General features: G+C 54.9%; 1 protein-coding gene across 1 annotated transcript in view; it reads left to right on the forward strand.

Moving 5' to 3' along the window:
• LOC137326085 (serine/threonine-protein kinase PAK 4-like) overlaps positions 1-14,041 on the forward strand; it is a 68,829-nt gene that overhangs the window by 35,536 nt on the left and 19,252 nt on the right. Inside the window, exons 6-7 of the mRNA XM_067990963.1 lie at positions 639-764; positions 1,790-1,924. Coding sequence (XP_067847064.1) covers positions 639-764; positions 1,790-1,924 — 261 coding nt within the window. The remainder of the gene's footprint in view (positions 1-638; positions 765-1,789; positions 1,925-14,041) is intronic.

The raw sequence follows: 14,041 nt of genomic DNA on the forward strand, positions 1-14,041 counted from the left end.
TCTCTCTCTCTCACTGTCTCTCTCTCTCTCACTGTCTCTCTCTCTCTCACTGTCTCTCTCTCACTGCGTGTCTGTCTCTCTCTCTCACTCACTGTGCCTGTCTCTCTCTCTCACTCACTGTGTGTCTGTCTCTCTCTCTCACTCACTCTCACTCCCACTCTCGCTCACACTCACCCTCTCTCTCTCTCGCTCACACTCACCCTCTCTCTCGCTCACACTCACCCTCTCTCTCGCTCACACTCACCCTCTCTCTCGCTCACACTCACCCACTCTAGCTCACACTCATTCTCTCTCTCGCTCACACTCACTCTCTCTCTCGCTCACACTCATCCTCTCTCTCGCTCACACTCACCCCCTCTCTCGCTCACACTCACCCTCTCTCTCTCGCTCACACTCACCCTCTCTCTCTCGCTCACACTCACCCTCTCTCTCTCTCGCTCACACTCACCCTCTCTCTCTCGCTCACACTCACCCTCTCTCTCTCGCTCACACTCACCCTCTCTCTCTCGCTCACACTCACCCTCTCTCTCTCGCTCACACTCACCCTCTCTCTCTCGCTCACACTCACCCTCTCTCTCTCGCTCACACTCACCCTCTCTCTCTCGCTCACACTCACCCTCTCTCTCTCTCTCTCTCAGGTTAAGCTCTCAGACTTTGGATTTTGTGCCCAAGTAAGTGAGGAGATTCCAAGGCGGAGATCGTTGGTTGGGACACCGTACTGGATGGCTCCGGAAGTGATTGCCCGATTACCGTATGGACCAGAGGTAAATCCTGCCGGGTGCAGCGGGTGTCAGTGAGGATGGCTGCTGGAGCTCAGGGGGCTAGTAGTCCTGACCGGAGGAACAGACACTGGGTGGGGCAGGTGGTGGAAAGTGTAGCCAGGGAGAGGCAAAGTTTCAGTCAAATCCAGGATGTTAATGCAGTTGTCCACAATAAGGCTATGGATGCCAGGGGCTTGTTCAGAGGTGAACGAACATTCTGGAAGGAAATACAGAGAAGGGCGATGATTGTTAATCCACTGGCAGAGTCTAAGGGGTAGTGGTGGGCGGGGAGAGTGAGACAGGAGGTTGGTGAGACACACTTGGCAGCAAGATCGTTGAGAGGATGGGGCAGTTGGGGTTGCTGCTTGTAAGGAGGCAGCAATCCGTGCCTCAATGGGCCCTTCACAGAATGCCGAGAGTGGTACAGAAGGTAAGCTTATCCAAGGTGAATTCAAACCTTGAATGGGGGCAGGAGAGTTGGAAGGAAGAGGAGAAGTGATGGCTGGGGCAGGAGATGGGGGCAAAATACCCGAGAGGCAAGAAATGAAAGGTGGCGTGTCTCGGTGGCTGGAAGGGGTGGAGACAGGAGAGAAGGACCCTAGAGGAGCCAAGAGATAGAAGTAATGGGCTCTGGACCAGAGTGGCAGCTAAAATGTGAACACAACTGGGCACAGAGAGAAATCAGGTTACATAGGCACGGCAGAGATTAGGAGAGACATGTTCTGGTCGTAAGCAGAGAACGGGGAGGAGACGATATGAGATGGTCCAGAGTTGAAGTCTGAGGCCTTGTGATGGGATGAAGTTGTCTTGTAGACAGGATGGAGTCAGCCTGGTGTGTCCACAAACCAGTGTCCAAGTACAGAGAGAGTTGTAGAGAGGGAATAGTCGGCTGAAGCATTGGTCCTGCCACGTTTGAGGTGTTGGAGCTTGTTTGCTGGGGTAAAGCGTCCTACAGCATGGCCCAATAACTGTTCTTAGCGCAACCTGAGATTGGGAGCAGAGAGTGAGACTATTCCTTCATATTGTAGGTGGATATCTGGTCACTGGGCATCATGGTGATGGAGATGGTGGACGGAGAGCCCCCCTATTTCAGTGACTCTCCTGTGCAAGCCATGAAGATGCTCCGAGACCACCCTCCTCCCAGACTGAAGCTGGAACACAAGGTCAGTGCTTCATATACCTCAGCACTCGGGTCCCAGGATCAGCTGGTTCAGTGAGGGCAGGAGCTCCTCTGGGAACCTGACGGGAGTGACCTGCCTGTACCCCACCCCTCCAGGCCTGGGTCCCATCCCCGGCTGGGCCGTTCACCAGTGGGGTTGGGGGCAGACTTTAGGCCAGCTGACTACAGGGACCCAACACGCTTAGGGAGAGGGAGAGGGAGAATGTGGCAGGTGGCGGGAGCACTTCCCCCATCCTCGTTTAAATGGTAAACCCTCCAGGGAGGCCACAGGAAGTCCCAGGGCAGCACAATGGTGTAATATTCTGCCCGTCTCCCCTCTGGTGGAAGGGTGTAGGGAGGAAATTCTAGAGTGTGAGGCCTAATTGGCTGATGGTGTGGGGGGAGGGGGGGAAATTCATAAAAGGCCCAAGTCAGAGGAACGGAGAGTTTGGGAGAGGGGGGGGCGGGGTTTGTAGAACTGGAGGAGACTACAGAGATTCGGAGGGTCAAGGCCATGGAGGGATTGATACATGAAGATGAGAATTTTAAATTGGAGGCATCGGAATGGTCGAGTCTGGATGTGACAAAAGAATGGCCGCGGGTTTCAGCAGTGGATGGACTGAGGCAGAGGTGGAGACGGGCGATGTTACGGAGGTGGAAGTAGGCAGTCCTTGTGATGGAGTGTTTGTGGGGTCAGAAGCACACAGCTCGGGATCAAATAGGACACCAAGATTATGAACAGTATAGTTCAGCCTGAGACAGTGCGGGTGCAGAGTCCCAAAACAATGACGGAGAGAGACAGTCAGACAGATTTGATGTACCACGGGGATGGGCTTTGATGGGAGAGTTAAAGTCTTTGGGCAGGCAGTATATAGAAAGAAGGGTATCTTCAGATAGACTTGGACCAGTGATGGAATAAAGATTGGGTAATATGGATGGGAACAAGCAACTCAGGCCTATTTTGCAGTAGGTGGATGGGGATTATGAGAATGGGTTACCCATCCACTTCAAAAAGGGAACACCACCAATAGCTCAAAGAGTTTAATGGCCCACGTAAACTGGTTTGCAAACAAAATGACAACTGGGAAATCGTATTGATATCGTGCCATGAACAAAGAACAATGTCCCCAGATGTTTCACAGACCTGAATAAGAAAGATAGACCAAAAAGGCACTAAAGTAATAAAATTAAATCAAAAACTGAGATTGAGGAAAATAAAAAAAGGCACCAAATACTGCCCCCCAGTCACGGCACCAGACCCCTGCCCCCCCAGTCACTGCTTTTTTTTATTCGTTCATCAGATGTGGGTGTAGCTGGTAAGGCCAGCATTTATTGCCCATCCCTAATTGCCCCTGAGAAGGTGGTGGTGAGTTAAGTTTCCCCGTTGAATGTCAAGGGGAGGTGGTTAGACTCTCTCTTGTTGGAGATGGTCATTGCCTGGCATGAATGTTATTTGCCACTTATCAGCCCGAGCCTGGATGTTGTCCAGGTCTTGCTGCATGCGGGCATGGACTGCTTCATTATCTGAGGGGTTGCAAATGGAAATGAACACTGTGCAATCATCAGCGAACATCCCCATTTTTGACTTTATGATGGAGGGAAGGTCAATGATGAAGCAGCTGAAGATGGTTGGGCCTAGGACACTGCCCTGAGGAACTCCTGCAGCAATGTCCTGGGGCTGAGATGATTGGCCTCCAACAACCACTACCATCTTCCTTTGTGCTAGGTATGACTCCAGCCACTGGAGAGTTTTCCCCCTGATTCCCATTGACTTCAATTTTACTAGGATTCCTTGGTGCCACACTCGGTCAAATGCTGCCTTGATGTCAAGGGCAGTCACTCTCACCTCACCTCTGGAATTCAGCTCTTTTGTCCATGTTTGGACCAATGCTGTAATGAGGTCTGGAGCCGAGTGGTCCTGGCGGAACTCAAACTGACATCGGTTGGCAGGTTATTGGTGAGTAAGTGCCGCTTGATAGCACTGTCGACGACACCTTCCATCACTTTGCTGATGATTGAGAGTAGACTGATGGGGCGGTAATTGGCCGGATTGGATTTGTCCTGCTTTTTGTGGACAAGACATACCTCGGTAATTTTCTACATTGTCGGGTAGATGCCAGTAGCTGTACTGGAACAGTTTGGCTAGAGGCGCAGCTAGTTCTGGAGCACAAGTCTTCAGCACTACAGCCGGGATGTTGTCAGGGCCCATAGCCTTTGCTGTATCCAGTGCACTCAGCCATTTCTTGATATCACGTGGAGTGAATCGAATTGGCTGAAGACTGGCTTCTGTGATGGTGGGGATATCGGGAGGAGGCTGAGACGGATCATCCACTCGGCACTTCTGGCTGAAGATGGTTGCAAACGCTTCAGCCTTGTCTTTTGCACTCACATGATGGACTGCCATCATTGAGAATGGGGATGTTTGCAGAGCCTCCTCCTCCCGTTAGTTGTTTAATTGTCCACCACCATTCACGATGGATGTGGCAGGACTGCAGAGCTTTGATCTGATCCGTTGGTTGTGGAATCGCTTAGCTCTGTCTATCGCATGTTGCTTCCGCTGTTTAGCATGCATGTAGTCCTGAGTTGTAGCTTCACCAGGTTGGCACCTCATTTTTAGGTACGCCTGGTGCTGCTCCTGGCATGCTCTTCTACACTCCTCATTGAACCAAGGTTGATCCCCTGGCTTGTTGGTGATGGTAGAGTGAGGAATATGCCAGGCCATGAGGTTACAGATTGTGCTGGAATACAATTCTGCTGCTGCTGATGGCCCACAGCGCCTCATGGATGCCCAGTTTTGAGCTGCCAGATCTGTTCTGAATCTATCCCATTTAGCACGGTGGTAGTGCCACACAACATGTTGGATGGTGTCCTCAGTGTGAAGACGGGACTTCGTCTCCACGAGGACTGTGCGGTGGTCACTCCTACCAATACTGTCATGGACAGATGCATCTGCGACAGGTAGATTGGTGAGGACGAGGTCAAGTAAGTTTTTCCCTCGTGTTGGTTCGCTCACCACCTGCCGCAGGCCCAGTCTGGCAGTTACGTCCTTCAGGACTCGGCCAGCTCGGTCAGTAATGGTGCTACCGAGCCACTCTTGGTGATGGACATTGAAGTCTCCCACCCAGAGTACATTTTGTGCCCTTGCTACCCTCAGTGCTTCCTCCAAGTGGTGTTCAACATGGAGGAGGACTGATTCATCAGCTGAGGGAGGACGGTAGGTGGTAATCAGCAGGAGGTTTCCTTGCCCATGTTTGGCCTGATGCCATGAGATTTCATGGGGTCCAGAGTCAATGTTGAGGACTCCCAAGGCCACTCCCTCCTGACTGTATATCACTGTACCGCCACCTCTGGTGGGTCTGTCCTGCCGTTGGGACAGGACATACCCAGGGATGGTGATGGAAGAGTCTGGGACGTTGGCTGAAAGATATGATTCTGTGAGTATGGCTATGCCAGGCTGTTGCTTGACTAGTCTGTGGGACAGCTCTCCCAATTTTGGCACAAGTTCCCAGATATTCATGAGGAGGACCTTGCAGGGTCGACTGAGCTTGGTTTGCCTTTGTCGTGTCTGATGCCGGGTGATCCGTCCGCTGTACCACAACTGCCCCCAGTCAGCGGAGCGGGCCCCTGCCCCCAGTCAGCGGAGCGGGCCCCTGCCCCCAGTCAGCGGAGCGGGCCTCTGCCCCCAGTCAGCGGAGCGGGCCCCTGCCCCCAGTCAGCGGAGCGGGCCCCTGCCCCCAGTCAGCGTACCGGGCCCCTGCCCCCAGTCAGCGTACCGGGCCCCTGCCCCCAGTCAGCGGAGCGGGCCCCTGCCCCCAGTCAGCGTACCGGGCCCCTGCCCCCAGTCAGCGGAGCGGGCCCCTGCCCCCAGTCAGCGTACCGGGCCCCTGCCCCCAGCCGCTGCCCCAGGCCCCTGCCCCCAGTCAGCGTACCGGGCCCCTGCCCCCAGTCAGCGTACCGGGCCCCTGCCCCCAGTCAGCGTACCGGGCCCCTGCCCCCAGCCGCTGCCCCGGGCCCCTGCCCCCAGCCGCTGCCCCGGGCCCCTGCCCCCAGTCAGCGTACCGGGCCCCTGCCCCAAGCCGCTGCCCCGGGCCCCTGCCCCCCTTCCCCACCTGTAGGTTAGGGAGGAGCAGGTGCCTGTGTATGAGTTACGCAAACATAGAACCCGGTTGGATGTCAGGAAGAACTTCTTTTTGTAGAGTTGTCGACCTCTGGAACACGCTGCTGGCTCGTGCAGCCAATGACCACTTGCTGCCAGCATTTAAAAGTGAGCTAGATTGACCTCAGGTGTTTCCTCTTTTTTTTGCTCCTCCCAGGAGTCTGTGAGTGATGGGGTTCATGGTGTCTCGGGATTACCCCATAACAGTATGGGGTTCGTACCATGGGAGTATATACTGCCATGGTGTGGTCCTTATCACCAAATCACATCTTGGTCCCTCCTCTACCCCTCTGGTACCACCTTCTCCTGTGAGCGCCTCATCTTCTTTCATCCCTCGCACTTCCTTTAAATCCTCCTCTCCCTCCCTTTCCTCCCCAGCCTGAGCTTCTCCCCTCAATAGCCACTCACTTTTTCTCCCTCAGCCTCTGCACTCGGTGACTTCTGATCCTCAGTAATTTTGATCTCCACCTGAATTCCCCTTGTCGTCTCTCCTCTGAATTTACTGCATTCTGTCCTCCCTAAACCTATCCTTTGTATTATCTCCTCTACCCTTATTCACAGCCACCCCCTTCTCCTGTGGCCTTGCTACTTGCATGTTCTCCAACACTGACAAGGCCGTGTCCAACCATTTCCTTGCATCCCTCACCCCCCATTTGAGCTCCTCCCAATCCCACTTCTGTCTGTGTTCAACCCTAGAAAAAACTCTTTTCCCAGGTCACTTATAACGGCACTTTAAAACTTCCAACTGTCTAGCCTTTGGCCCTCCATTTATCACAACATTTCCGCAGCTGTCGATCTGCTCAATCAACCCTCCCCTCCACCTTTGATGCCCTTGCCTCCAGTAAAAGCCTTACTCTCTCCCATTCCTCAAGGCCAAGGCGCAGACATGAACGTATCTGGCCCACAACTGGGTTAGCCAACCGTTGGCAGATCTGGCTGGACCACATCAAGCACTATCAGGCCCTGCTCTCCTCTGCTAAAACCGCCTACTGTTCCAGGTTCATCCTGAAGAGCAAAGATAAGCCTCAGCTTCTTTTGTCCACTACCGACCGCCTCCTTAAACCCCTCTCCCCAGCTCCATCATCCTCACCTCCAACAACAGCTGCAAGGACATAGTTACTAAGATTGAGTCCATCCATTGAGCTTCCTCTGCTGCTACCCCCACCCCCCCCCCACTTCACCTCGCAGACCAAGCCAAGCCAAACGTCCCCCACCCCCTCCAACCTCACCCCCAACAAGTGTGAGAAGGTCATGGGCTTCTCTGTCACTAAGATTGAGACCATCATTGGAATTCCCCTACTGCTTTCCCCTCTTCACCGAGACAGTCCTCCTCCCAGGCTTCCCCTGCCTAGCTCTGAACCTGCACCTCTCCTGTCTCCCCTCATGCCCTCTCCGAGCTCATCTTGACCATGCGCCCCACCACCTGCTCGCTCGACCCTATTCCCACTAAACCCAACTTCCCTTTATGACCCCCATGTTAGCTGATATTGTTAATGGTTCCTCCCCTCAGGCACTGTCCCCCTCCCCTTCAAATCTGCCATCATCACACCCCTCCTCAAAAAACCCACCTACGGGTTAATCAAGGACAGTCAGCATGGATTTGTTAAGGGAAGGTTGTGTCTGACTAACTTGATTGAATTTTTTGAGCAGGTGACAAGGAGGGTGAATGAGGGTAACATGTTTGATGTAGTCTACATGGATTTTAGCAAGGATTTTGACAAGGTCCCACATGGCAGTCTGGTCAAAAAAGTAAAAGCCCATGGGATCCAAGGGAAAATGGCAAGTTGGATCCAAAATTGGCTCAGTGACGGGAAGCAAAGGGTAATGGTTGATGGGTGTTTTTGTGACTGGAAGGCTGTTTCCAATGGGGCCCTGCAAGGCTCAGTACTCGGTCCCTTGCTTTTTATGGTATATATTAATGATTTGGACTTGAATGTGGGGGGCTTCATCAAGAAATTTGCAGATGATACAAAAATTGGCCATGTGGTTGATAGTGAGGAGGAAAGCTGCAGACTGCAGGAAGATATCAATGGACTGGTCAGGTGGGCAGAAAAGTGGCAAATGGAATTCAATCCAGAGAAGTGTGAGGTAATGCATTTGGGGAGGGCAAACAAGGCAAGGGAATACACAATAAATGGGAGGATACTGAGAGGTGTAGAGGAAGTGAGGGACCTTGGAGTGCATGTCCACAGATCCCTGAAGGTAGCAGGACAGGTAGATAAGGTGGTTAAAAAGGCATACTGAATACATTCCTTTATTAGCTGAGGCTTAGAATATAAGAGCAGGGAGGTTATGCTAGAACTGTATAAAAGATTGGATAGACCACAGCTTGAGTACTGCGTACAGTTCTGGTCACCACATTACAGGATGTAATTGCACTAGAGAGGGTACAGAGGAGATTTACGAGGATGTTGCCAGGGCTGGAGAATTTTAGCTATGAGAAGATTGGATAGGCTGGGGTTGTTTTCTTTGGAACAAAGGAGGCTGAGGGGAGATTTAATTGAGGTGAATAAAATTATGACAGGACCAGATAGAGTGGATAGGGAAGGACCTATTTCCCTTAGCAGAAGGATCAGTGACCAGGGGGCATGAATTTAAAGTAACTGGTAGGAGGATTAGAGGGGAGCTGAGGAGAAATTTTTTCATCCAGAGGGTGTTGGGGGTCTGGAACTCACTGCCTGAAAGGGTGGTAGAGGCAGAGACCCTCAACTCACTTAAAAAGTACTTCGATATGCACTTGAAGTGCCATAACCTACAGGGCTACGGATCAAGTGCTCGAAAGTGGGATTATGCTGGATAGCACTTTTTCGGCCGGCACGAACATGATGGGCTGAATGGCCTCCTTCTGTGCCATAACTTTCTATGATTCCACTGTCGAGATTGACGCCTCTGTCCTTGCAAGCTACCGCCCCATCTCCAACCTCCCTCTCCTCTCCAAAGCTCTTGAACGTGTTGTCGCCTCCCAAATCCGTGCCCATCTTTCCCGCAACTCAAATGTTTGAATTTATCCAATCAGGTTTCTGCCCCTGCCACAGCACTGAAACTGCCCATATCAAAGTCACAAATGACATCCTATGTGACTGTGGTAAACTATCCCTCCTCGACTCTCTGCGGCCTTTGACATTGGTTGACCGCACCATCCTCCTCCAAAGCCTCTCCTCCGTCGTCCAGCTGGGTGGGACTGCCCTCGGCTGGTTCCATTCTTATCTATCCTGTCGTAGCCAGAGAATCACCTGCAATGACTTCCCTTCCTGGTCCCGCATCGTTACCTCTGGAGTCCCCCAAATATCTAACCTTGGCGTCATCCTCTTCCCCGTCTACATGCTGCTCCTTGGTGATATCTTCCGCAGACATGGGGTCAGCTTCCACACGTACACTGACAGCACTGTTAGGGTTGAGTATTTCAGCAGCAGAGGGGGTGGAGACAGGCGATGTGATGGATGCAGAAGTGTGGGATTTTTTGTGATGGGGAGGACATGGAGTCAGAAGCTCAGCTCGCAATAGAACCAGACTCAAAAGTTGCGAACAGTGGAATTGGTGGCGAGGGTTAACTCCAACCGTAACCCGAACCAATGTCTCCAATTTAAACTTCAATTTAAATCTCTTCATGGCCTTGCCCCTCTGTATCTCGAACCTTGTCTAGTTCTCCAAACACAACCCCGCCCCCCCCCTCCGTTCCTCCAACTCAGTCCTTTTGTGCAGCCCCATTCCCTTCGCCCCACCTCTGGTGGCCGTGCCTTCAGCTGCCATGGCCCCAGACTCAGGAATTCCCACAGGAAGTGCCTCCAAATCTCAATTTCCCACTCCTCCTTCAAGTTCTTCATTAAAACTTTCCCCTGACCAACCAATTGGTTACCACCGGCCCCCCACCGCCCCCGCCCCCACCCCGCGACCGATGTCTCCTCCATTGCCCCGGTGTCATTTTTGCCTGTGATGCGAATAATGACGGACAGGAAAAGACCCTCTGGTCCATCCAGCCTGTCCCAGACAACGGTGATAACTTGTGTTTCACGATGAAGACACTCTCCACCCCACCCGAAACCATGTGATCTCCCGGGAGAGGCGAAAGAGCACCTTGGGATGTTTATCGACATGAACAGTGCCAAAAAGTTCAAATATTTATTGTAGTGGTAGTTGTATAATCAGACTGGGCCCTGGGGGGAGGGGGGAGTCTATGATGGGATAATCAGACTGGGCCCTGGGGGAGGGGGAGTCTATGATGGGGATAATCAGACTGGGCCCTGGGGGGGGGAGTCTATGATGGGATAATCAGACTGGGCCCTGGGGGGAGGGGGGAGTCTATGATGGGATAATCAGACTGGGCCCTGGGGGAGGGGGAGTCTATGATGGGGATAATCAGACTGGGCCCTGGGGGGGGGAGTCTATGATGGGATAATCAGACTGGGCCCTGGGGGGAGGGGGGAGTCTATGATGGGATAATCAGACTGGGCCCTGGGGGGAGGGGGAGTTTATGATGGGATAATCAGACTGGGCCCTGGGGGAGGGGGAGTCTATGATGGGATAATCAGACTGGGCCCTGGGGGAGGGGGAGTCTATGATGGGATAATCAGACTGGGCCCTGGGGGGAGGGGGGAGTCTATGATGGGATAATCAGACTGGGCCCTGGGGGAGGGGGGAGTCTATGATGGGATAATCAGACTGGGGGAGGGGGAGTCTATGATGGGATAATCAGACTGGGCCCTGGGGGGGGGGGAGTCTATGATGGGATAATCAGACTGGGCCCTGGGGGGGGGGGAGTCTATGATGGGATAATCAGACTGGGCCCTGGGGGGAGGGGGAGTCTATGATGGGATAATCAGACTGGGCCCTGGGGGGGTGGAGTCTATGATGGGATAATCAGACTGGGGAGGGGGAGTCTATGATGGGATAATCAGACTGGGCCCTGGGGAGGGGAGTCTATGATGGGATAATCAGACTGGGCCCTGGGGGGGGGGAGTCTATGATGGGATAATCAGACTGGGCCCTGGGGGGGGGGGAGTCTATGATGGGATAATCAGACTGGGCCCTGGGGGAGGGGGAGTCTATGATGGGATAATCAGACTGGGCCCTGGGGGAGGGGGAGTCTATGATGGGATAATCAGACTGGGCCCTGCGGGGGGGGGGGGGAGTCTATGATGGGATAATCAGACTGGGCCCTGGGGGGGGGGGAGTCTATGATGGGATAATCAGACTGGGCCCTGGGGAGGGGGAGTCTATGATGGGATAATCAGACTGGGCCCTGGGGAGGGGGGAGTCTATGATGGGATAATCAGACTGGGCCCTGGGGGGGGGGGAGTCTATGATGGGATAATCAGACTGGGCCCTGGGGGGGGGGGGGAGTCTATGATGGGATAATCAGACTGGGCCCTGGGGGGGGGAGTCTATGATGGGATAATCAGACTGGGGGAGGGGGAGTCTATGATGGGATAATCAGACTGGGCCCTGGGGGAGGGGGAGTCTTTGATGGGATAATCAGACTGGGCCCTGGGGGGGGGGGGGAGTCTATGATGGGATAATCAGACTGGGCCCTGCGGGGGGGGGGGGGAGTCTATGATGGGATAATCAGACTGGGCCCTGGGGGGGGGGAGTCTATGATGGGATAATCAGACTGGGCCCTGGGGGGAGGGGGAGTCTATGATGGGATAATCAGACTGGGCCCTGGGGGGGGGGGGAGTCTATGATGGGATAATCAGACTGGCCCTGGGGGGGGGGGGAGTCTATGATGGGATAATCAGACTGGGCCCTGGGGGAGGGGGAGTCTATGATGGGATAATCAGACTGGGCCCTGGGGGAGGGGAGTCTATGATGGGATAATCAGACTGGGCCCTGCGGGGGGGGGGGGGAGTCTATGATGGGATAATCAGACTGGGGGAGGGGGAGTCTATGATGGGATAATCAGACTGGGCCCTGGGGGAGGGGGGAGTCTATGATGGGATAATCAGACTGGGCCCTGGGGGGGGGGGAGTCTATGATGGGATAATCAGACTGGGGGAGGGGGAGTCTATGATGGGATAATCAGACTGGGCCCTGGGGGAGGGGGAGTCTATGATGGGATAATCAGACTGGGCCCTGGGGGGGGGAGTCTATGATGGGATAATCAGACTGGGCCCTGGGGGGGGGGGGGAGTCTATGATGGGATAATCAGACTGGGCCCCTGGGGGAGGGGGAGTCTATGATGGGATAATCAGACTGGGCCCTGGGGGGGGGGAGTCTATGATGGGATAATCAGACTGGGCCCTGGGGGAGGGGGGAGTCTATGATGGGATAATCAGACTGGGCCCTGCGGGGGGGGGGGGGAGTCTATGATGGGATAATCAGACTGGGCCCTGGGGGGGGGGAGTCTATGATGGGATAATCAGACTGGGCCCTGGGGGGGGGGGGGGAGTCTATGATGGGATAATCAGACTGGGCCCTGGGGGGGGGAGTCTATGATGGGATAATCAGACTGGGCCCTGGGGGGGGGGAGTCTATGATGGGATAATCAGACTGGGCCCTGGGGGGGGGGAGTTATGATGGGATAATCAGACTGGCCCTGGGGGAGGGGGAGTCTATGATGGGATAATCAGACTGGGCCCTGGGGGAGGGGGAGTCTATGATGGGATAATCAGACTGGGCCCTGGGGAGGGGGAGTCTATGATGGGATAATCAGACTGGGCCCTGGGGGGGGGGAGTCTATGATGGGATAATCAGACTGGGCCCTGGGGGGGGGGGGGCGTCTATGATGGGATAATCAGACTGGGCCCTGGGGGGAGGGGGAGTCTATGATGGGATAATCAGACTGGGCCCTGGGGGGGGGGGGGAGTCTATGATGGGATAATCAGACTGGGCCCTGGGGGGAGGGGGAGTCTATGATGGGATAATCAGACTGGGCCCTGGGGGGGGGGGGAGTCTATGATGGGATAATCAGACTGGGCCCTGGGGGGGGGGGAGTCTTGATGGGATAATCAGACTGGGCCCAGGGGGGGGGGGGAGTCTATGATGGGATAATCAGACTGGGCCCTGGGGGAGGGGGGAGTCTATGATGGGATAATCAGACTGGGCCCTGGGGGGAGGGGGGAGTCTATGATGGGATAATCAGACTGGGCCTGGGGGGGGGGAGTCTATGATGGGATAATCGGTCTGGGCCCTGGGGGGGGGGGGGAGTCTATGATGGGATAATCAGACTGGGCCCTGGGGGGGGGGGGAGTCTATGATGGGATAATCAGACTGGGCCCTGGGGGGGGGGGGAGTCTATGATGGGATAATCAGACTGGGCCCTGGGGGGGAGGGGGGAAGTCTATGATGGGATAATCAGACTGGGCCCTGGGGGGGGGGGGGAGTCTATGATGGGATAATCAGACTGGGGCCCTGGGGGGGGGGGAGTCTATGATGGATAATCAGACTGGGCCCTGGGGGGGGGGGAGTCTATGATGGGATAATCAGACTGGGCCCTGGGGGGGAGGGGGGAGTCTATGATGGGATAATCAGACTGGGGCCCTGGGGGGGGGGGAGTCTATGATGGGATAATCAGACTGGGCCCTGGGGGGAGGGGGAGTCTATGATGGGATAATCAGACTGGGGCCCTGGGGGGGGGGGGGAGTCCTATGATGGGATAATCAGACTGGGCCCTCGGGGGAGGGGGGAGTCTAGGATGGATAATCAGACTGGGGCCTGGGGGAGGGGGAGTCTATGATGGGATAATCAGACTGGGCCCCTGGGGGGAGGGGGGAGTCTATGATGGATAATCAGACTGGGCCCTGGGGGGGGGGGGAGTCTATGATGGGATAATCAGACTGGGGCCCTGGGGGGGGGGAGTCTATGATGGGATAATCAGACTGGCGCCCTGGGGGGAGGGGGAAGTCTATGATGGGATAATCAGACTGGGCCCCGGGGGGAGGGGGGAGTCTATGATGGGATAATCAGGACTGGGCCCTGGGGGGAGGGGAGTCTATGATGGGATAATCAGACTGGGCCCTGGCGGGGGGA

Source organism: Heptranchias perlo, chromosome 10 (genome assembly GCF_035084215.1).
Source record: "Heptranchias perlo isolate sHepPer1 chromosome 10, sHepPer1.hap1, whole genome shotgun sequence".
Classification (NCBI taxonomy): Eukaryota; Metazoa; Chordata; class Chondrichthyes; order Hexanchiformes; family Hexanchidae; genus Heptranchias; species Heptranchias perlo.